This window comes from Canis lupus, chromosome 13 (genome assembly GCF_048164855.1).
Source record: "Canis lupus baileyi chromosome 13, mCanLup2.hap1, whole genome shotgun sequence".
NCBI classification, from domain to species: domain Eukaryota; kingdom Metazoa; phylum Chordata; class Mammalia; order Carnivora; family Canidae; genus Canis; species Canis lupus.
This window is the reverse complement of record NC_132850.1, coordinates 7,218,895-7,241,342: the sequence shown is the minus strand read 5'-3', so window position 1 is coordinate 7,241,342 and position 22,448 is coordinate 7,218,895. Positions and strand designations below refer to the sequence as shown.

The 22,448-nt window shown below is 57.2% G+C and overlaps 2 protein-coding genes across 7 annotated transcripts in view; both read right to left on the bottom strand.

Moving 5' to 3' along the window:
* The window catches only part of STK40 (serine/threonine kinase 40), a 39,938-nt gene extending 25,516 nt beyond the window's left edge, over positions 1-14,422 (bottom strand). Inside the window, exon 1 of one of the 5 annotated variants that reach the window (XM_072771921.1) lies at positions 14,035-14,422. Coding sequence is in view for 2 of the 5 variants with exons in the window: in XM_072771917.1 (XP_072628018.1) it covers positions 12,494-12,590 (97 nt within the window). In the remaining 3 variants the exon portion in view is untranslated. Of the gene's footprint in view, positions 1-12,493; positions 12,650-13,063; positions 13,223-13,495; positions 13,889-14,034 lie in introns of those variants that run through there. The other 4 variants (XM_072771918.1, XM_072771920.1, XM_072771919.1 and 1 more) reach the window with 4 other exon arrangements.
* A 5,315-nt stretch (positions 14,423-19,737) lies between these two features.
* LSM10 (LSM10, U7 small nuclear RNA associated) lies at positions 19,738-22,403 on the bottom strand. 2 transcript variants are annotated; one of them, XM_072771915.1, is made up of 2 exons: positions 22,211-22,403; positions 19,738-20,678 (listed from the first exon to the last, which is right to left on the bottom strand). In XM_072771915.1, the coding sequence occupies exon 2, from the start codon at positions 20,652-20,654 to the stop codon at positions 20,283-20,285; it is 372 nt and encodes a 123-aa protein (XP_072628016.1). In that variant the 5' UTR covers positions 20,655-20,678; positions 22,211-22,403; the 3' UTR covers positions 19,738-20,282. The 2 variants fall into 2 exon arrangements, with proteins under 2 accessions (XP_072628016.1, XP_072628017.1); XM_072771916.1 differs by lacking the exon at positions 22,211-22,403 and adding an exon at positions 21,249-21,272.
* Between the last annotated feature and the right edge of the window lie 45 nt (positions 22,404-22,448).

The window sequence follows — 22,448 nt, the reverse complement described above, 5'->3', positions numbered from 1 at the left end:
TTGAAAACTGCACTGTGGCTACGTGGGGAGCAGCTGCTTGCTCTTAGGTGACAGGTGCCGAAGGGTTTGGGGGTGAAGGGTCACGATACCTGCAATGGACTCTGAGGTCAGACGGGAGAAAGTGTAAGCTGCTGGGGAGAGCAGCTCCAAGGCCCTGGAGGAGTCACGGATTCAAAGGGACTCCTTGCGGGCGTCAGTGCACAGTGGCAGGATGGGGGGGGCTCATCCTTGTTGGGCGGAGCCAGGCCCGCAGGAACAGCAGTTGGGTCCTGAATGCCACCCCCCACCCCACAGGCGGGCTGAAGAGCATCCATGCCAATGACCAGGTCTGCCACCTGGTGGCGTCTTTCTGCAGCTCCCGTTCCAAGGGTTCTCCCTGCCCCAGGTGTGTGGGGGCGACCTAGCTCTCCCTGGTTGATGGGGAAGGATGCAGGGCCACAGGGCCACTCCGTAGAAGCCCCCAGCTCAGCTACCTTGGTAACTGGGGCCTGGACCTTGCACTTTCTCCTCTGTTCCGGGACCTGGGCCTGCAGTGGCTCTGTCTGTCTCCGCGGTGGGGGTGCCTTTCTGGTCTGCAGGGGGAAGCCCTAACCCCTCCGGGAGCCAGGCCAGACCCAGGCTACCTGTCCAGCCTCACCAAGTGACTCACACAGTTCCCGGAGTGTGCCGGGAACACGCTTGCCCTGCCCCCGCTCCTGGCTGGCTCATCCTCTTCCTCAGTCCTCACTCCAGCAGCCAGGGCACCTGCGTGTACCTCTGTCCCCTCCCGTTGTCCCTGTCCGGGAACCACTGCTTTATCTGACTTCCCCAACACCGAGGGAGCAACTCCAATTCACAGCTGCTTCCCTGCACCCTGCCCAGGGCCTGGCACACTGCTGAAGGGAAGACCGAGTGTAGAACTGTTTGTTAGGCACCCAGAATGCATTAAAGCCATACCGCGGGGTGCCTGGATGGCTCAGTAAGTGTCTGCCTTCAGCTCGGGCGCTTGGGTCATGATGTCACAGTCCTGGGAACCAGCCTGCTTCTCCCTCTCCCTCTGCGCACCCCACCCCCTCGGATGCACAGTCTCTCTCCCCTTGTCAACTAAATAAAATCTTAAAAAAAAAAAAAGCCATATTGGGGCAGGGGACGGAGATCACCCAAGTAGAGGCCAGGGTTGGAGTGGGGTCCAGAAGGAAGGAGGGATGGACCACCACCAGCTCATGGCAGGAGACACAGTCCGGGATCAAAGAGACAGGGGATCACAGCTATAGGTCACTGGGCTGCAAGAACGCTGGGAATCATATGTCCAGGCAAAGTCCCATGTCAGAAATGCTGGGATGCCTGGGGCAGGGAGGGTTCCAGGCTGGCTGATCGCCAGGTGTTGTGCTTAGACAGTGTCTGCTGCCAGAGAGCAGCCTCCACCGAGGAGTGACTCTCATTCACAGCGCGCCTGAGGCTTGGGCCCAACCTCTCACTGGCAAAGGGGCAGGCTGGCCCCCTTTTGGCTGAATCTGGCAAAAAGATCTGCTTTCCTGCAGCAAGATGTGGGCACATGTGAATGATGGCGTGGCCTGCCCCCTCACGCCAGCGACGGGTCCTCTGGGTCACTCCAGGCTCATAGTGGGAAGGTCCTTCTACTGGTCAGATATAGTCCCAGCACTCCTGCTGCCCCCAGAGAAGAGCGGCTCTGGCTCAACTCCGAACGCTGACTACCCCTGGAAAGAAGCGCCAAGGCCTGAAGTGAGCAGTGTGAAATCTGAACACATGACCCAACTGAGATCCGCTTTGTAGACCAGACCCCTCCACACTAGAGGTCTGCCAATTCCCCCGAAGATTCCCCAGGCTCATTCCTGGACGGTGAATTTTGGACTCAGAGCCCTCAGAGGAGGCCCACACCCTCACCGGAACTCCCACAACAACTAACTTTTGCACACAGCTCTCTCGCTTACAAGGCACTTTCCAGGGGCACCTGGGTGGCTCAGTCGGCTGGGCGTCTGCCTTTGGCTCAGGTCATGATCTCGGGGTCCTGGGATGGAGCCTCAGCATCAGGCTCCTGGCTCAGCACGGAGTCTCCTTCTCCCTCCCCCTCTGCCATTCCCCCTGCTTGAGCTCATCGGCTTGATCTCTCTGTCAAATAAACAAATAAAATCTTAAAACAAAGCACTTTCCAAGACATAATTGTAACTGATCCCCCTACCCTCACCCTGCCGCTACCACTACCAAACATAGCATTTTCTAGAAAAAGAAACTGAGACTCAGAGATACTGAGAACTGCCTAAAGTTACCTGACCAGTTGCACAAAGAGGGGGGATGTGGACACAGGTTTCCCTTATTTTTTCTACTTGACCACACTGCTTCCTCGACTGATCCTTCCCCACCTGATGATGGCTACGGTCCTAGGAAAGTCAACCGCAGAGAGGACCCTCTGAATTTCCTTATAAGCAATCATTCTCCTGGAACCGAGGAGCTGCTTCAGCCCCCAAGCAGGTCTCTTTGGAGAGAGGGGCCGACTTGAGGCGGGGTCACTGACATATCCTGCCACCACCCAAGTTAGTGACCCAGTGACTCACATGCAGGTGTTTCTGACAGTGCTCCCACCTTCTCTATAGACCTGCTCTCCAACCACAAAGTCAAGTCAGGGAGCCAAGAGGGATTAGCAGCCCAGGGAACCAAGTGTTTCAGACCACAGACCAGTGACCCAGATGCCATTTGGAAGAGCAGGATGGATTTGGAGGTCGAGGAGGTCTGGGTTCAAAGTCCAGCTTCTATCACTCACTTGCTCTGCTTCCCTGAACGAGTCACCTACCCTCTGTGAGAGCGAAGCCTAGGCACCCCGGCCAGTTTACCAGGCCCAGAGGAGGCTGCCTGAGGCCCATTCTCTTCTACTCCTGCCAGCTGGAGGGAAGGGGGCTGTTTGTCAGCTTTTCCTTTGAGTTTTCATGACAGCCACCCCCAAAGTAGGCCTGAACCCTGTCCCTGGGAGCCTGAAGGCTATAAGGAGCCTCTCCAGGAGCCCACTGGAAGCCATTTGCTTCTGAGCTCAGGATGGAGCTGGGGGATGGGGAGGCGGATTAGTAATCCCTTGGCTTCAGCCAGGACTCCCTAATGACAAAGATTCATGCATGCGCTGTCATCTTCACTGTTCCAAAACAGTGTGATGATTTTGCTCATTTTTAAAATGCAGGATATGTATAGCTCCAATTTGTCAAGAATACATAACATCACATCATTCCCTAAACGTCGTGCTTTACTGCCTCGAGGGTACCGAGTGAAGCGGCTTCTAACCGAGCCAGCGTTGCCCAGGGTGAACCCCACCCCCTGGAGCCGTTCTGCGCTCAGGCATGTGGGAGAGTACCTGCAGCAGCCAGAGAGGAAGTGACTCAGCCCAGTGGGAAGTGGGAGGGGCGGTCAGAGAGAGGGCCCTGGGCCCAGCCTGCTCCCCCTCAGCACATCCGCCCCAGACCCGTCCTCCGTCCTCGTCTCTCCCCAGTAGGCCTACAGTGTGGCCAGCACAGCAGTCCTGGGGGCCCCAGGGGCTCCGTGACCCCATGGCTCGTGGGAAGCCCAGGGCGTCTGCAGTTCGGAGGTCTAGCTCTGGTCTCCTTTAGGAGGCAAGATTCACATACAAGGAGATTACGTAATCAGTGATGTCCTTCTTCACCCAGCTGCCCTGAGGAAGTCCCCACCAGGCTCCTCTGTGGCCTCCATGTGGCCTGTGGGGGAGGGGTAGGGGAGGGGGGGAGAGCCTGGAGGCCAGAGGCCCCTGGCCAGAACCATGTGTTCCCCAGTGGCTCTGGGAGAGAGGGCTCTAGGGCTGTGCACAGAGGTGGGCCCGGGGCCCCTCTGGGGAAAAGACAAGTGGAAGAGAAACCAGTCCCTGCAGATGGGACGAAGGGCTTCACCAGCAGCTCCTCTGAAAGCCACCAGAGCAGAATCCAGGGCAGCAGCGCCAGCCCCGCCACCAGCTCACCCCTCCCAAGGGCCTCCGGAAGCAGCTGATGTGACAACAAATAATCCGTCACTGTGTGTGGGTGTCAGAGGAGGAAGGGACAGACTTAATAGCTCTTTCTTGGGCCATGCTGCTCTGGTATCTCCTATCCAGAGAAGGAGCCTGGGGACGCAGCCAAGCACCCTGGCCTGGGAGAGATTCCTGGTGGCTCCGCAGCTCTGTGGGGGTGGGGGGGTGGGGGGGCCTCTGCCTTGTGCAGTGAGCCCAGACCAAGTCACCAACAGCCCTCCCCGGTCATGCCAGCCTGCCCTGCTCTAAGGGGACCCCCCCCCAATCAAACCATCAGTGACTGCCTCGCACAGTGACTCAGCCAGGGAACCAGGCCTGCTGCAGAGTCCCACATGGGGATTGGGTTCTTGCCGCCCACGATGGCCCAAATCACGCAAGGAGAAAAGAGCAAGTGACTGAAGAAAGACTGGCTGAGTGTGAGAGCCGCGTTTGTGTCCACCGTGCAACCTGAACACATGTTTCTCCGGCCGCTCACCTAGCGGGGAGGGACTGCGCGGCCCCACGTGGGGTTCCTTGAGGACTGCTGGGAGCCTGCGAGGGGGAGGCGCTAGACAAATGCTGGGTTTCCTTCCTTCCACCCCAGATTTCCAGAGCGACAGACAGGAAAGCCTGGGCCAGGCCCAGGTACATGTGATTCCTCTCGCTTTATACTGTTGTTGTTGTCGTTGTTGCTTTGCAGGGGGCGGGTGTGCAGAGGGAGATGGAGAATCTTAAGCAGGCCCCATGCCCAGCCCGGACCTCAATTTCATGACCCTTGAGACCACGACCTGAGCCGAAGTCAAGAGTTGGATGCTTAACCAAGTGAGCCACCCAGGCACCCCTCTCTTTTTATACTGTTTTTAACAGCAAAAATCACTATACCACCATCCCGTAAGAAAGGTACTTTTTTAAAAATATTTTATTAAAAAAAAAAGATTTTATTTATACACGAGAGACACAGAGAGATAGAGGCAGAGACACAGGCAGAGGGAGAAGCAGGCTCCATGCAGGGAGCCTGACGTGGGACTCGATCCCGGGTCTCCAGGACCATGCCCTGGGCTGAAGGCAGGGGCTCAACCGTGGAGCCACCCAGGAATCCCAAGAAAGGTAATTTGGACTGGGGTCAGCAAACTGCCTTTCCTTAACTGCCTCTATAAGAAATTAAATTCAATTAAATTTCACAATTTTGACAATGAACAATACAGTTTACAAAGGCTGCTGGCTGGGGCTGCTCGGAGAGGCAGGACTGCAGACGCTGATGGCAGGCACAGCCAGCACAGAGCCCCTCAGGGAGCCATTCAGAGGGTAGGCCTACACCAGGATCTCACCTGTTCTGAGACTCTGAGAGGCCAGTCAGGGCCAATCCTGAGGTCCATGAGCCACCAACGACAGACACTCGGGGCACGCATGGGCAAGAGCATGCTCATCACATGCCTGTGTCTCTTGAGAGGGTTAGCTCCTAGGAGCAAGGCCTGGGCCTGGGCCATTTCAGAATTCCCTGCACAGGCCCGGCAGGTATACGGAAAGTATCTGTTGAGAGCTACCAAAAGCCAATAAAGTAAAAGAAAATGCAGGCCTCGAGCCCAGCCCTTCATTTCTAGGGACTTACCCGACACATATACCCACACAAGTTCACAAAGATAAATGTGCTCAACAAGGGTCCCCGTAGAACCATGTGTAGCCAAAAAAAGAAACACAAAAGATAAAACCTCAAAAATCAAAACTCTCTCTCTCTCTCTCACACACACACACACACACACACACACACAGATATCCAGACAGGAAACATTCTAAATGTCCACCAAGAAAGGACTGGTTCACTACATCATGTTCCATCCCATGGAATACTGTGCAGCCTAGAATTTGAGGTCAACACCTGTGACAAAGATGCCTAGGATATATTACGGTTAAAAAAAAAAAAAAAGCAAACCAGTACTATTTGTATAATATGATCCCATTTGGGTAAAGGAAAAAAGACAGGGGATCCCTGGGTGGCGCAGCGGTTTGGCGCCTGCCTTTGGCCCAGGGCACGATCCTGGAGACCCGGGATCGAATCCCACATCAGGCTCCCGGTGCATGGAGCCTGCTTCTCCCTCTGCCTGTGTCTCTGCCTCTCTCTCTCTCTCTCTGTGACTATCATAAATAAATAAAAAAATTAAAAAAAAAAAAAAAGGAAAAAAGACAATACACACCCTCAAATAGGCAAAGGAAATTTCTAGAAGAAACTCAACGGTGGATACCTCCAGGCAGGATGCGGGGCCCAAGGAGGGGAGGGAGAGTTTTATTTTATATTCTTCTATATGCTTAACTATCTTACCATACACTACTATAACAATACACTTTTTTTTTTATCTAAATTTTTTTTTTAACCCACTAGAATCGTTAAGAGTAGTAACGGGCTCAAGGGAAGACTCAGGTGAGGGAGCACGACACGAGACACGTGTGGAAGTGGAGGTGTCCCGAGCGTCCCAGCCTGGCCACCTCTGCGAGGCTGCGTCAGCAGAGTCTGGCGAAGGGACAAGACCACCACTCCTGGTCCTCCTAGGCTGTCTCAGGGAGCTCGCAGACATTCCTATAAGGAACCTCCTGCTTGCCAGCAGGTACCCACATAGGCTGGGGGGACCACCAAAACGTTCGCCCTGGAGACCTGGAAGCTGGCTCTGGATGCCTCTTTCAGAACACGCACAGACCTGCTAGCAAAGAGGTTACAGGACCTGGGTCCTGACAGTACACCAGGCACTAGGCTGGACCTGCCACAGACAATAGCACCTGCTGTCTCACCCCCATTACTATCTGAGGGGCAAGGAGCATTGTGTTCATTTTACAGAGGTGACGAGATGAAGACAGGCAGTGACTTGCTCAAGGTCACTCAGCTAGCGAGCGGCGGACGCGGGTTTTGAAGCCAGGTATGATAGGAGCTTAGGCCCTTCACTTCTAGGTCTTATGGCTGAAGGTCTCCTTCCCCACTACCCACAGGGCAGGAGGGCGGGGGACCTGCCTCCCAGAAGCGGCAGTTCCATTCTTCTGGCAACAAAGGGACTGCTTCAGCTTTGCCAAAGACCCTTCCAGCTCCACAACTCCATGAGTCCAAGATTCCGTGTGGGCTGGACTCCTCGGGGCCAGAGCTGGCCCGGCATGAACGGCATGGCCCGGACTCCAGAGTGACACAAGTGTAGGTTGGAAGTCTGGCTCTGCTCCTGCTTGTTGTGAAGCAGCAGGCAGGTTACGTAGCCCCTCTGGGCCTGGGGGTCCTCCTCTATAAAACAGAGGCAGCCCTGAGAACTCCTTCAATTCTGAGAAATAGTCAGCATGTACTGCGCAGTACTTAGCAAAGGACCTGGAAGGTGGTGGTAATCTGCCTTTTCTGGCTGGTTTCCTTCCTGTTCCTTCAGGAGGGACGTCGGGAGAGCGGTCAGGAGAGAAAGCACCCTGTAGAACTCACTCCCTACACGTAACTCCAGGAGCTCCAAACCTACTGCAAAAAGTAGCTGGACTCTTCCTCTCTGGAGCTGGAAGATGCCAGAAACGGGGTTCCAAAAGCTCCACAGGATTTTGGGCTAGCTGGCCAGTCCTAAGGTCTCCCAAGGACCCAAGCTTTTCCTAGAAGTACCTGCTGTTCCCTCATCACACCCCAAACTAGCTCTGGCCCAAATCCAAAGACAAATGACAGGCCCATCAGTCCTGCTCTTGCCAATCTCCGCTACAATGTCGAGGCCCCCTTTCCTGGATGCCTGGGTCACAGACTCCTCAAAAGCTAAACATCTTCTCTTTTGCCAAGTAGGTGGCAGTCTGTAAACACAGAGGGGATGGCTTCATTCTGAATGACAAGAGCCCTTCTCAGTTTTCTCTGGGGCTTTCCAACAAACAGTTCCTCTGAAATCAGGTTTGTGTATTACTGGGCTGTGTGAGCTCTGGGGAGCCTGAACTCATTCCCAGGGCAGACTGCCATGAAGAGGATGCCCACCACGGGGCTGTGGCCTCTTAAGGGTCAGGGGTCCTCAGTGCCCCCTCAGGAAGGGGCACCTCAACCCAAAAGGATACCTTTGTTTGCTGGAGCAAAATCAGAGTGCTCCAGGTTATTAAAAGGGGACTTATAAATTCTTTAACAAATAAAAATAATAAAAGGTACTCTCTTTGAAGCAGCAGCCTCTCTTCTAGAATCCAGCAGATTCCCAAAGATCCTTAAGGTGGGCAAAATCATATGCACGCAGATGGTCACTACAGCTCTGTTTGGAGAGCAAAAGACAGAATGACCGAAGTTCATCAGTACAGAGCTTGCTGAATAAATCATACACGCTCATAATGAAAAATGACCCAAACATCCACAGGCCAGAATGGAATCACCTCTAGGGCAGTAAGTAAATCAGAGCAAGCAGTACCATCCTCTCCCCTCCCAGATCTTATTACTGATCCTGGGAGGATATGCAGGGTTGCTGTGGGTCCTGGGCCACCCACAAGGCCCCAGTCTCACCTGAGCAGGTGCAGGAGGAAGAAATGCTCTTGTTTCAGGCCACTTTCTCTTCTGCCTTCTTTACCCCACAAACCCAAGGACAAATCCTGTGAAAATCTCCGCAAGTTCTAAAGGGCTTGTTTGGAACCCCGTCCCCCAGCACATCCTCTCCACAGCAAGTCAGATTCCGGTCTAGCTCTGCACTCCCACTGGGCTCGAGGGGACAAGGGCATGGGGGCAGCTCCTTCTCACCTCTCTGGTGGCTCTGAGTCCTAGCTGGCCTCTGGCAGACACCTCTCCTTGAGAAGAGGGATGAAGTGCCAACCCAGCTTAGGAAGTCAGCTCAATCTCAAGTTCTCCTCTCAGATAAGATCTCCAGGGAGCACTGGGACAGCCCTCTCTCCCCTGAGGGTGAGCTGCCCTCCAGGACCCCATCAGCTGCAGCAGCGTGGAGGAGAGCCGCTCTGTAGGGCCATCTGAAGGCTGCAGAAATCATAGGAGCTTTGCAGTTGAGTTTCTGAAGCAGTGCACAAGGTCACCTTCCTGGGCAAATCTGGCCAGAGGACAGGTGAGGGAAGGGAAGCTGCCTTTCCCCCAGATGCTGACTCAGGCATCTGGGAAGGAAGCCTGGCCCGAAGCTGGACAGGGTGCCACAGACTCAGTAACTGATCCTCTCCCGTGAGACGCGCTCAGGTCTTACTGAATGGAGCCGGCAGATGTGACCGGCCACTGTCTTCTAAGCCACCCTACCTCTGCACTGTCATTCGCTGTCACCCAAACCAGGAACCTCCCGGTCACCTGCCATCGCTGCTCCTCCATCAACCATCGCTTCCAAACATTGCCGGAGTCCAGCTGATTCCTCCCCAAGCAGCTCCGATCTCCACCCTTCCTCTCCATCCCAACGGCCTCTGCCCTGACCCAGGCCTGTGCTAGCGTTCACTCTGATTATCGCAACAGCCTCCCACTGGACTCCAGACTCACTCTCCCCAGCCCACCCTTCCCCTGCAGCTAGAGGGCTCTTGGGAAGATGCAGATCTTTTCAAGATGCAGAATGAGAAGTTCAAGCATCTTAGACTGGTGCCTGCCTCCCCAGCACATCCTGCGGCCAGGTCCCTTCACACTCTGTGCTAGAGCCCCTGTGGCTCCTAAAGCTGCACACACACCAGCACGCAAAGGCAAAGGAAATCCCAAGCCTGTGCCAGGCTGCTCCCCTGCCTGGGGTGCCTTGGGGGCGCTCGGAAAACTCTACTCACCCTTTGGGAGCCAGTTAAGCTCTAAGTACCCTCCAAAGTTCTCCCCAATCTGCTCCTCCCGCTGTGGAACTGCTCCTTCCTCTTGGCCCCACTACCTGCTACGCGGACTTCTGCAAGAGACTTGCCAAACTTCACAAGTGTTAAGTGGTTAGGAGGCTGCTTCGTCCCTGCTGGACCACAAGTTCCTCTGGGGCAGGGGCTGCCTCCCCATTCTCCTTCTGCCTCTGGCACCCAGCACACCCCCAGCCACAGATGTGTGTGCTCATGGGTGTGCAACGCGGGGCTCCGGATCTCGAGCTACTACACACATCAGTGTGTGTGACGCTTCTCGATGATACTGATTCAAACACCAGGCAAGGGTCACTAATAGGGGACACACACAGAAGAAACTCAATACCTTCTCTCTTGTGAATACTTTAAAATATGATTTTTTTTTCCTCAACACTCCTTCTATTTAAAAAAAATAAAAAAGATTCTTTTAAAGAGCTGAGCTGAATCATCCGCATGGCTCCCATACAGACTGGGTAAACTCCCCACAGATTTCCTTTTCAGAAAGAATACAATAAAATGCTGTGATCTTGTGATCCCTCAGGACACTTCTCTGACAGCTCAATGGGATGCAGTTCCAGTTGAGACTAATTGCTTCAGGTCTTTCTTGGAAGTTCTTTCTTACAGTCTGTAATAACACTTAGCAAGTGTTTCTTGCTCAGTGTGTGCTAGATGTTCAACCTGCAGCATCTTGCTCAATCCTCCCCACTGCCCTTCTAGGGAGGGACCTTACTGGTCCCACTTTACAGGGGAGAAAGCTGGGCATGGAGAGAAGTCCCTCTAGTGACCAGCGGAGCTGGGACTGGAACTCAGACGTGTCTTACTGCAGAGCCAGGCAGGCTCTTAATGACAAGTCTGCTGCCTTCCCAGGTTGAATGAAGGACATGGGGGAGCAAGTGCAGCACCCCCGAAGACAAGCCTGCTGAGAGGGTAGTAGCCTTAACTCCCCAGCTGCTCAAGTGACCTGCGACCCCAGGAAGAGAGAGGCATGCACACCAAGCACTTCTGTGTTAGGCTGAGGAGCTCAGAGCCACGCAGGGAGCTTGACACCTGCCACCCTTTGCATATGGTGCTTGCTCAGCAAAGGTCCACCACCTTGGCACCAACTCTCCCCGCTCAGGGGCCCGCAGTGGCCTCTTGAGAGGACTCCAGTCCTTTAGCTACCCCCTCCTCTGCTGGAGTTGACTCCAGATGGAACATTCGAAAATACGGATCCAGTCATATCACTCCTCTGCTTAAAAACCTTTTCACTGCCCTTGGCATAAAGTCCTAACTTGTTAACGCAGCATTTCCTCGTCAGCCTAGATTGCCTTACCTTGCACCAGGCTGACTTGCATACCACCACACAGAACAGTCTGAGGTTTCTGGAATAAACTATGGGTGTACTCAGGGGTACCTGGCCAGCTCTGTCGGTGGAGCCCACGACTCTTGATCTTGGAGTCCTGAGTTTGAGCCCCATACTGGGTGCAGAGATTACTTACATAAAACTAATTAAAACTTTCAATTTAAAAAACAAACTATGCGTGTAGTTGTCTCTAAGCAGAACACCTTACCCCTTCATTCCTATTGGCTAAGCCTTCCCCTCCTTCTAGACACAGCTCCAGTGTCATCGCTCTTGCCAAGCCTTCCCAGGACCCGCCCCCCGCACCCAGGCTGGGCTCCCGCAGCCCTCTGTGCCTGCTGCTTCTAGCTTTTTTAGCTTCCTTACACCTTATTTCCACTACTTGTTTATAGGTCAGTCTCCTTTAAGCAGACCACAGGCTTCTTGAAATAAGAATAGGGATCTCTGGGTGGCTCAGCGGTTTAGCGCCTGCCTTCAGTCCAGGCCCTGATCCTGGAGACCCGGGATCGAGTTCTGCGTCGGGCTCCCTGCAAGGAGCCTGCTTCTCCCTCTGCCTGTGTCTCTGCCCCTCTCTCTCTCTCTCTCTCTCTATCATGAATAAATAAATAAAATCATTAAAAAAATAATAGCTAACATGTATCATGTGACGGACATGGTTCTGTGTTTCGCATGTATTAACTTTCTTTTTTTAAGATTTTATTTTAAAGTGATCTCTACATCCAGTGTGGGGCTTGAACTCACAACCCTGAGAACAGGAGTCACGAGCTCAGGGTGCCTCGATGAAGCATCTGCCTTCGGCTCAGGTCACGGTCCCAGGGTCCTAGGATGGAGCCCGTTGCATGGGACTCCCTGCTCAGCGTGGCGGCCTGCTTCTCCCTGTCCCTCCACCTGCTGCTCCCCCTACTTGTTCACACACATTCTCTCTTTCAAATAAAATAAAATCTTTAAAAAAAAAAAGAGTTGCAAGCTCCACTGACCAAGCCAGCCAGGCACCCCTACCTGTATTTACCTACTCTGCTGCAAAAACTCTTGTGTTATTACCCCCGTTTGACCCATGAGGACGGAGTGGCACAGAGAGGTCGTACCAGGCGCCTACTGTCACACAGCTAGAAGGCTGCAGCACCAGGATCTGAACTCAGGGAGTCAAGGCTCCAAAATCCACTCTTCACCACCGTAGCAGGGGGTACCTGCCTCTTCAGGCGAGGACACCGTTGCTGTCATGTGTGGGAATGAATGAATAAATGAGGCCTACCTCCGCAAACCACCGGCCTGGCAGGGCGGTCCGGGGCCCTGCAGCGGCTCACAGGCACTGTTTACAAACAAGGGTTCCATGTGGCCTTACAATGGCAGATGCTGCTCCCCCTTCCCTCCTGCACAACCACGCCAGGGGGGAAAGAAATGTGCGCGGCCCGAGCGCCTACCTTCTTCCCCACGGCTCTCGCCGCCGCCCAGCGAAGCCAACCGGGTTCTCCCGTGACTTAGAGCAAAGTCTATCCCGCCGCCAAGGGCAGCTGTCATCTCTCTTCCTTCCGCCAACAAACGGGCATCGAAACTCGGGAGTGGGGGGTTGGCAGCGGCTGCGGCGGCGGCGGCGGCGGCGGGGATGGGAGAGATGGGAGACGCCAAGCTCTCACCTGCCGGCCCCACGGGGTGGCCCAGCCAGCGGCGCGGAGATGGGCGGGCCCGGGCGGGCTCGGCAGGTGAGGCTGCCCCTGAGGCGTGCCCCCTCCCGGCCCCGGCCGCACCTAAGCGCCTCCCCCATGCCGGGTGCCCCCGGCGACCACGGGAAGCCCCGGGAGCCCCGGGGTGTCTTCTGGGGGAAACCCGGCTGAGCCCGAAGGCCGAGCCCTGGCGCACCTGCCGAGCGGCCCCGGGCGAGGCTGGCAGGCGGCACCCGGGTCCCCGCGGCCCGAGACGCGCAGCCCCAGCAGACGGAGCGGCGCTCGGGCTGCCCCGGGGCCCCCGCCCCGCCCCGCGACCCCCGCCCTCACCTTCCCCCGGTGCTCAGCGCTGCTCGCCCATAGTCCGTAGCCCGGAGCCGGGACTGCTCGGCGCTCCGTCCCGGCGGGGGCCGGGGCCGGGCCGGGGGCGTGGGAGCCGCTCACCGCCGCCTCCCAGCGCAGCCGCCGGAGCCGCCGCCGCCGCCGCCGCCGCCTCCCTCCATGGCTGCGGCGCCGCCACCTGACAACGGAAGTGACGCACCGCCCCCTCCTCTCGGGCCGGAGCCGCAGCCCCACCCCTCTCCGCGGGCCCCGCCCCCTCGCCCGGGGCTGCGGCCTCCGGATTGGGGCGCCATCTTGAGGCCGGGCGGAAGCCTTCGGGCGGGAGGCCGGAATCCGGGGCGCCGATTGGCTCGGGGCGGGGCCTGGGCCGAACCCTGGCGAAACGATTGGAGGCCGAGACCCTGGGGGGGCGGTACTTACCGCTCATCTGCGTCCGCCGCGAGGCTGGGACGCGCACACCGCCCCCGCCCAGACTCCGCGGGACCTCGCGCGCCCTACGCCCGCCCCGCCGGCCTAGGAGAAGCCTCCCGCCGTTGGAGGGTCGGCCGGTTGTGGCGTATTTGTTAGAAAAGTGGCTCCTCCTCGATCCCCATTTCTCGGTTTCTGGAGCTCTGGGCGGAGAGCGCTGCAGCTGGGGGTCAATAAAGCGACAGGGATTCCTGTCCCAGCCCCTCACAGTGTATTTTGCGCCGGACCCCTCTCGCGCGTGTAGCGACCCCGCTTCCACCCGAAGATCCCTGCAGCCTTGCCCGAGGAGGTTTACAGTCGGGAGGTCCCATTAACGATTCCAGCCCTGTAACCTCTCAGCCCCTCCTGCTGCAGTTTCGGTCCCTTTCTCCTCCTCCTCCTCCTCCTCCTCCTCCTCCTCCTCCTCCTCCAGCAACCACGCCCTCCATGAATCAGCTTCTTGCACCAGCAGATGAGCCCTTTAAAGGGATTGCATCAGGCGGGTGACTCACTGGGGCCCTCTGAGCCTGGCTTCCCTCCTCTGGCATCCAGAAGCAGCTAGAAGGGCTCGGTGGCAGCGGCGCCGGTGACCGTGGCCCCACTCCTTTGTCTCGGGGTGTGCACCAGTGTGCGGGCCGCGTGCGACTGTAACTCCCGGGTGTCCTTCCAGCTGCCGCCTGCGTCACGCGGTATCCGAGTGTGGGCGCCCGTCCCCGAGCCTCTGTGCGCTGCTGGGTTTTCCTAGGGGCGTGTGGCCCGGTGCTTCCGTGTCTGTGCACTTGTCATCCCCACGCAGGCAGTGCCACGGCAGGAGGATGGGTGTGAGTTGAGTCTGGCTGCCTCCTCCCGTGTCCACCTCTTTGTCTCTCCGAACGCCTGGTGGGTGAGCTGCTAAGTGACAACAGGAATCAGAACGGCTCCCTGCTGTTGTCACATGCTGCGTTCGGCACTCGAGAGGCCTCAGTGTTGGGAGTCTGTTTGCAGAAGCAGCAGCTGCCAGAGCTCTGAGAGGGGAGGTGTCCTCTCCCGAGACACACAGCCAGTGACCCCGTGGCTGTGATCTGAACCAAGTCTGGCAGATGCCAGGAAGGTTAGATCTGAGTCCTTGCTGCGTCTCTCACAAGCCGAGTGGCTCTGAGTAAGTTCCCTGACCTGGCCGTTGGGTCAAAATAGGGATCCCCTTTTTGGGATCACTGTGAGGACCCCGTGGGGATGCAAACAGCTTCTCGAAGGCCGGCCAGACAGAGTGCTCACGCGCACTCTTGTTCAGGGCTTCAGGAAAGCTGGGCGCTGGAAGGCGGGGACAAAGCAACCAGGCCACGCGGCCCCCCAGCTTCTGTCTCTGACAAAGGGAAAAGCCTAGGGATTCCGGAAGCCCCGACGCTGCCAGGAACGGGTTTTGGGTTTTCCAGAGCTCTCTAATTGTCAGCTAGATGAATCACTTGGAGCTGACACCGCCATCCGCGGCCCCCAGACACTTTTAGTTGCTTCACAATATAGGATTTTAACAAAGAAGAGGAGGAGGGAGAAAAAGAGGGGAGAAGAGGTAATGAATAGAAACAAAAGGTGCCAGCCAGAGGAAGTGGAAGACTGTCGTCTGGACACCAACACGAGGAGACTGGCTGCACCACACACACACACACACACACACACACACACACACGGTGACACACGTTCCTGCTGCCGGCTGGCTCTCCAACTTCGGGCACCCTGGCAGATGGCACTGCCATAACAAAGTGACGCCTGTCACAACAGCAGGGATGCTTGCTTGACGAGGTCTAGGCAGATCCGCCTGTCACAGAAGGAGAGGGAGAAACCTTCAGCCCTGAGTTGCTTCCTCCGGCGTCTGTAACCAGCACGCGGGCCTTCCTGCTGCCTCCGGCTTCTCCTTGTGCCCAAGCCCCTGGCCTGGCACGGCCAAGTTTTGGGTGCCAGCCCCACACCCGGGGGTACCGCCACCGAGGTACGCCGCCGTGGGGCGTCGGGAGCACTGGGAAGCAGGGCAGTGCAGTCGTAAAGGTTTGAGTCCTGCACACTTGGGTTCAGATCCTTACTGCGCTGTCCCCTCCCTGGCTCCTGGGTCTCGAGGTCTTGAGCAAGTCACTTAGCCTCTCTGGGCCTGGTGGCCCCTGTAACATGAGGCTCCCTTCCCTTTCTCCTTTCCTTCCCCTCCCCTCCTCTCCCTTTCCCCTTCCCTTCCCTTCCCCTCCCTTTCTCCTTCCCCTCCCCTTCCCTCCCATTCCCCTTCCCTTCCCTTTCTCCTTCCCTTCTCTTTCTCCTTCCCTTCCCTTCCCCTCCCCTTCCCCTCTCCTCCCCTTCCCCTTCCCCTCCCCTCCCTTCCCCTTCCCCTCCCCTCCCCTTCCCCTTCTGTCTCCTCAGCTGTAGAATGTGGAGTTAGATCAGATCAGTAGTTCCCAATCTTCTCCCTGTCAAAGCTTCTCTTAGTATTTTCCCTCCACACGAGCCTCGTGTTTGGTAAGATTTTGTCTCCCATACAACCTACATCAAGTTATTTCTTCTTTTTTATTGACTATAAGCCTCGTTTTATTGATGCTAGGGCTTGTGATAGGAGCAAGCCAGCGTGACCTCTGACCGCTCTGCTAGTGTAATTCCAGCCCGAGGCAGAGGACACACCGGGCTTGGCCACCCTTCACGTGCGGTGCGGTGTGCGGTTTCTGTGGGTCCTTTCTGCAACATTGACAGGAGCTCAAGGGACCCCAGCTGCCCTTGGGCGGGGGCCCTTCAGCTGGAAATGCCAGACTAGAACTCCGCGGGCTGGATGCTCTTGTCCCTGTCCCCCAGGGAGCTCTGAACTTGGAGCTGTGCACCCACCCCGGCCGTCCTCTCACCTGAGTGAGAGACACCCCCTGTGCTCTTCGCTCTAGGAGGGCAGGCCAAGATGAGACCCACCGGGGCCACCTGAGCCATCAGAATTTCTGGGGCCTCTCTTATCAACGGGGCCCCCCATGTCAGCATACACTAGTGCTTGAGCAAAGGCCATGGCCACGAGCAGCAAAACCCCATGTCCAGCGGGGCGTTAACATTTGGAAATATGTTTTTGGGCAGCCCGGGTGGCTCAGCGATTTAGCACCACCTTTGGCCCAGTGTGTGATCCTGGGATCGAGTCCCATGTCAGGATCCCTGCATGGAGCCTGCTTCTGCCTGTGTCTGTGCCTCTGTGTGTGTGTATGTGTGTGTGTGTCTCATGAATAAATAAATAATTTTTTTTTAAAGGAAATGTTTTCATCTTTCCCTGGGTGTCCCTCCCTTCCCTTATGCGGACACTCAGGTTACTCTGCCTTCGTGACTTTGACTTTGGGAAATAAACCATAAAGCAGAACGCAGAGCTCATTTTTAGCTTCTGAATTCCAAAAAGCTTAGTCTTCAGGGAGGAATGGAAAGAATTTCTGTGCACCTACAAATTTAGAAAACTGTGCAACAAGGGGGATCCGGGAGACTGAGAATTGGGTTGGGGGAAGGGGGTGGTCCCTGAGAATAGATGGGCTTCTCCTCAGCCTGGGGGCTGGAGGGGGTCAGCCGGGTCTAGGGCCTGGGCAGCACCAGGGCTGGGCTCCTGCCCCAGGGGTGCCAGCAAGTAACAAAACCCTCTGAAGAAACAGCTGCGTGCTGCATTTGGGCGCACACGGTCTAACCAGGCCAGGAGCCGAAGAGTTTCCTGGGCCAAATACGGGCTGGAAAAGTAGGCTAAACATCTGAACGCCGAGAGGGGCGTGGGTTACTCCTGCAGGGGTGTCAGGTCAGGACACCTCAGCGGCAGCCTGGGCGGGCTGACCACAAAAGGCCAGACCACCGGGCGACCACCTTCCCCACGCAGGCCCCCTGGAAGGGATATGCACTAGAATCCAGGGAAGGGGCAAGCTCCGCATGGGCAGCATTGAGTTTCCGCCACTCTGGCTGAATGGGCTGAAGCAGGAGCTCGGTGGAGTTACGACGAATTCAAGTTCTATTTCTCATGCACTGGAAACTGGGACCAGCTACACTCCTCACCCTCAAGGCCTGGTATCGTTTGCCCCAGCCCCATCCCTAGCCTCATCTGCCTCTCTCCCCTCCCATGGTCACAGTGGTCCACCCCCAGGGCTCCCACCCCAGGACCTTTGCACTGGCAGTTTCTTTTTGCCTTCTCTTGGCTCTTTAAACGACAGCCTCCTCCTCGGCTTACATTTTGCTTCTTCAGACCACACTTTCCGGAATAAAACCACCTCTGTGTTCTCTCTCAGGTACCTTGTTTTTTTCCTTCACGACATCTGGAAGAATTATCTTTTTTTTTTTTCCACTTTTTTAAAAAAGATTGTTTCCCCCCGTGAAATGCCAGCTTCCCGAGGGCAGGACTCTGGTCCATCCGGATGTTCTGGGACTAGAGATGCATAGTGGAGTGGACGGTGGGCAGCAGTTGGGGAAATTGGCTCGCCCCGGGCTGGTGGGCGCTGCGCGCCCCCACTCTTCCTGGGCCCCGGCAGCCTGTGCCAGCAATCCAGGACCAGGTGCCAAAAGACCTGATCTCTAGGGCTTGAAGATTTGGCTGCGCTCTATGCCGGGGGTTCACCGTCAGTGTGTCTCAGGTGGCCTGTCTCCCCTCCTCCTGCTCCATCCTTCCGGCGCCTCACGTAGGGAGGACTGTGGGCCTGTGGGGCCTGCCGCGCGGTGCTTATGGAGTCAGGACTTGGTGCTGGGGTCTCAGCCATCCACGCTAGCCTGATGGCTTCCCTCCCCGGCCGGGGGGGTTCCCTCCTGCTCCACTGAGGCTGCAGAAGCCTCTGGCACACCATTGACAGGAGCTGAACCTCTGCTTCAGCTCCAGACCAAACCCCCAGCATAAGCCCTCTGCAAGTTCGGAAACACCTGCAGGCAGTAGGGGGGGGAACGCCTGCAGTGGGTGCCGCTGTGGGACTCACTCCAGACAAGGTGGCCCTCCCCGCCTCTTGCAAGTACGCTGACCTCTCCATGGTGAGGACTTCTTTTCCGTGTCTGCCCTCTGGCCTCTCTGAGCGGCCGTCACCTTGTGGTGTCGCTGCCCTGAACTGTAGCTGTCAGAGGGGCCTGGAAATTCCAGACTTGGTTTTTTTTTTTTTTTTTTTTCAGACTTGTTTTCGCCCCGCGAGGACCCACTGTTCTCTCCTGAAGGCAAAGGCCAAGTCTCAGGGACTTCAGGGACCTTTAGGCCAGGACATCAGCAACATACAACAGAATTGTGGGGTGTGGGAGGGTGCGTGGGGGTTAGTGAGGCAGGTTCCTGGGGGTGATTCTGCATCACATCTAGGGAAGGGGGAGCCAGCAAAGAGGCGCTTCCAGACACATCCTGGTTGGTTCTGATGAGGTGGCCCAAGGACAATACTCAGACAAAGACCAGGAGGGAAGGTGACCTTTTGGGCAGCTGGTGCCCAAGTGGACAATCCTCTCAAGTCTCCCCGGAGAGGTGAAAGGCCTGCCTTGCTCGGGACTCTAGGGCGGCAGTGCTCAGGCTGGATTTCAGCTCGTTGGTCCTTGACCACCTCCTCCGCTAGACCGTAAGCCCCCCTCTGAAGGGACCAATCTAACTCGACAGCGTGTGCTCCGCAGGCCTGGCACACGGCCACCAGGCCACTGCTCTGTGGATGTTCGAAGAGGGCACAGCCGCTTTCGTTGAGATTGTTGTTGCCCAAGGCAGGACTGGTATGGCAGCAAGGCAGCGATGACAGGGACTTGGGTCCTACCCCCGAGAGCCCCTTCTTCTCTGAGGACCCCCAAACTCCTCAGAACCGGAGCCGGGTTTCTGGCTGTTGGGTGGCCTCCTGGAGGGCCCAGGATCAGCTCAAGCTCTCTGGTTCCGGGAAGAGCAGGGAAGCGAGCAGCCTCTTCACCAGGGAATCTGAACAGAAGAGCCACTTCCCATCCGGCCAGACTGAAGCACTCACCTACAATTCTCAAACTTTTGCTGCCTATTAGTATCACCTGAGACTTACGAGAATCCCAGTGCCCAGGCGACACCCCATACCGATGAAATCTGAACGGCTGATGGCAGGGCAGGCGGACTGCAACGTGCGGCCAAGTCTGTGCATCACTGTGCTTCTGCGGAGGACCCACATGGAGCCTGGCACGCATCAGGGAAAGCATGAGGCATGGACTTGTTTGCATCCAAGTTTTATCAGAAAGCAAACACAATTGTGAGACAGCACGACACTCCAGGGTGGCTTCAGTGGAGCACACTTCAAAAAAAATTTTTTTTAAAGATTTTATTTATTTATTTGAGACGGAGAGAGAGACAGAGAGACAGAGAGAAAGGGTACACCGAGGGAGAGGGAGCAGACTCCCTGCTGAGCAGGGAGCCCCAATGTGAGGCTTGATCCCAGGACCCCGGGGATCATGACCTGAGCTGAAGGCAGACGCTCAACCAACTGAGCCACCCAGGCGCCCCACGCTGGGTACACTTGATAATCCTCACTGGGAGAGGGCTGAAGACTATTTGGCAGAGTCCCTAAATCAGTAAATCAGATTCTATTTGGCAGAGTCCCTAAATCAGTAAATCAGATTCCGACATAAACGATCAAGGCCACGGACAGGTAAGTAGGATCCCAGAGACAGTCTAGGAGATGGCACCCGGTGAAAGGCAGCTGTGACAGGGGGTGTCTGTGGGAGACACTGGTTTCTGGGCTGGCCCCGCTCACTCTCTCTCCGGGCTCAGGGCAGGGAGGGTAGCAGGCAGTTGACTCAGTAGAACTCTGGGGAAACCTATGCGGGGACAGGGGCTCGCTGGGGAAGAGGCTCATTTATACTTTTTGGACGGAAATTCACGCCGGCCTTGGCCCTTGCTGCCGAAGTTGCGCACCCGGTGGATGACCTGCAGCTGTTGCTCAATTGTCGCCGTGATGTTCACATCATCGGGGATGTGGACATAACGGACATTACGGCCCGTCACGAAGAGGTCGTCCAGCTCAACCTGGTGGCCCCAGCGGTCTGTGTAGGTGACGTTGGCCAGGCGGATGTTCATGAAGGCATCGACATTGTCTATGCGGCCGCGGGCCACGCTCTCGTCCCGCAAGTCCACGGTGGTCACCTGGCCCTGGAGGCCCTGCAGCAGGATAATGAGGCTGTTCTCGGAGATGGTCCGCTCCTTCACGGAGTGGCTCACTGCCATTCTTCCACACCGAAGGGCAGGCGGCTGTGGGAGGAGCACACAGACGGGGGCTGGAGCAGGTCGGGGCGAGGGCCAAGTCACCTCCTCCAGGCTCTAGCACAGACTTCTCCAAGTCAGCCTACCTCCCCAGTTTCTGCGTCTGTGGAACACCCTTTGGTGCCAGCTGATGGCACAGAATCCTTACGCTACACGGCAAGGCAAGAATTATAGTCATTCTATAAATGAGGAAAACATGACCAAGAGATGTTAAGGGACTTGCCCACGGTCACACAGTTGACAAGTGGAGCTGCCGGACTTCAAACCTACCGCTGCTACCCAACCCTCACTGCACGTCAGAGTCACCTGGTGAGTTTCTACCCGCTGCCACCGCCACCGCCACCCCCACCCCGCCCCAGAGATTCTGATTCATTTGGTCAGGGGTGGGGCCCGGCTGCCTGACTTTCACAAGTTCCCCCAAGTAATTCTGATGTGTGTCCAAGTTTGAGAACTGCCGCTCTACAGGGCGTAGCTTACACCCTGGCGACTCAAAGTCCGGTCCGAGGGGCAGCGCCTTCACCGGGGCACCTGTCGGGAATGCAGAATCTCGGCTCTCACCCTGCATGGGCCGCAGAATCTTGCACTTTATCGCGACCCCTGCATCAATCACCAGTTGCCCTCAGACCTTAGTGGGCCTCGGAATCACCGGAGCACCTGTCAAAGTGCAGGATGCTGGGCCTCCGACCCAGATGCAAACTTGGTAAGGGTGCCGTGGAGCCCAATCATGCTCGTCTCTAACGTGTTCTCCGTTAACACGGATACTGCTGGCCTAGGGCCCATGCTCCCAGGATGACTGGTCTACACCAGGCGGCTGTCATCCATGTAAGTGCAAATTCTGGTGAATTGGGAGAAACCCCCATCACCACCCACCAGGACAGCGTATCCAGCACACAGGTTTTGAGGGGAGAGAGAAATCGGTTGGACTCCTCACTCCACCCACAAAGTCGGCCAACTACAGGACAGTTAGTTAACATCTCTGAACCGGTTTGCACGCTCACGGAGATCAAGAGAGTCTCCCCACACGTGATGCCCTCGCTTTCACTACCTCCCGGGGCTGCATCAACACGACTGGTCCCCGAAGAGCTCGCCCAGTCGCTGCGCGGGCCGGCAGGGCGGCGTGAAGCCTGGGGCACCGCAGGGACCCCACCCCCGCTTCACCCGAAGGCGCCCCGGCCAGGGTCCGGGTCCGGGTCAGGGTTGCCCGGCGGCTGCACAGGGGCCCACCCGGCTCGAGGCCAGGCTGTGCCCCACTCCCCAGGAGGGTGGCCTGGGCGAGCGGCTCAGCTCCCCCAAGCCACGGGGAGGGGGAGGACCTCATGCTCCCAGGGCGGTGGGGGTGGACGCGGGGAGACGAGGAGGGGGAGGCCCCCGTGCTCCCGGGGGTGGGGTGGGGCGGGGAGGGGGAGGCCCCCGTGCTCCGGGGGGGGGGTGTGGGCGCGGGGAGACGGGCTTCCCCCCCACACACCCGGCGCCCCGCGCGCGCCCCGCCGCTCTCCCGGACTCGGGGCTCCAGGACCCACCGGCACCGCAGTCCCTCCGCTTCCCGGGCCGCCTCGCCGCCCGAGCTAGCAGCCGCCTGGCGAGACCGCCCACCTCCGGCCGCGGGCTCCGGAAGCCATGGCAACAGCTGCGCCGCGCAGGCCTCTCGGAGCACAGGGAGCGTGGCCGCCCCAGGCCCGCGGCCGCCGCGGCGCATCCGGAACTACAATCCCCAGAATGCCTCGCGGGCGGCGTGCTCGCGCTCGGGCGACCGCGCGC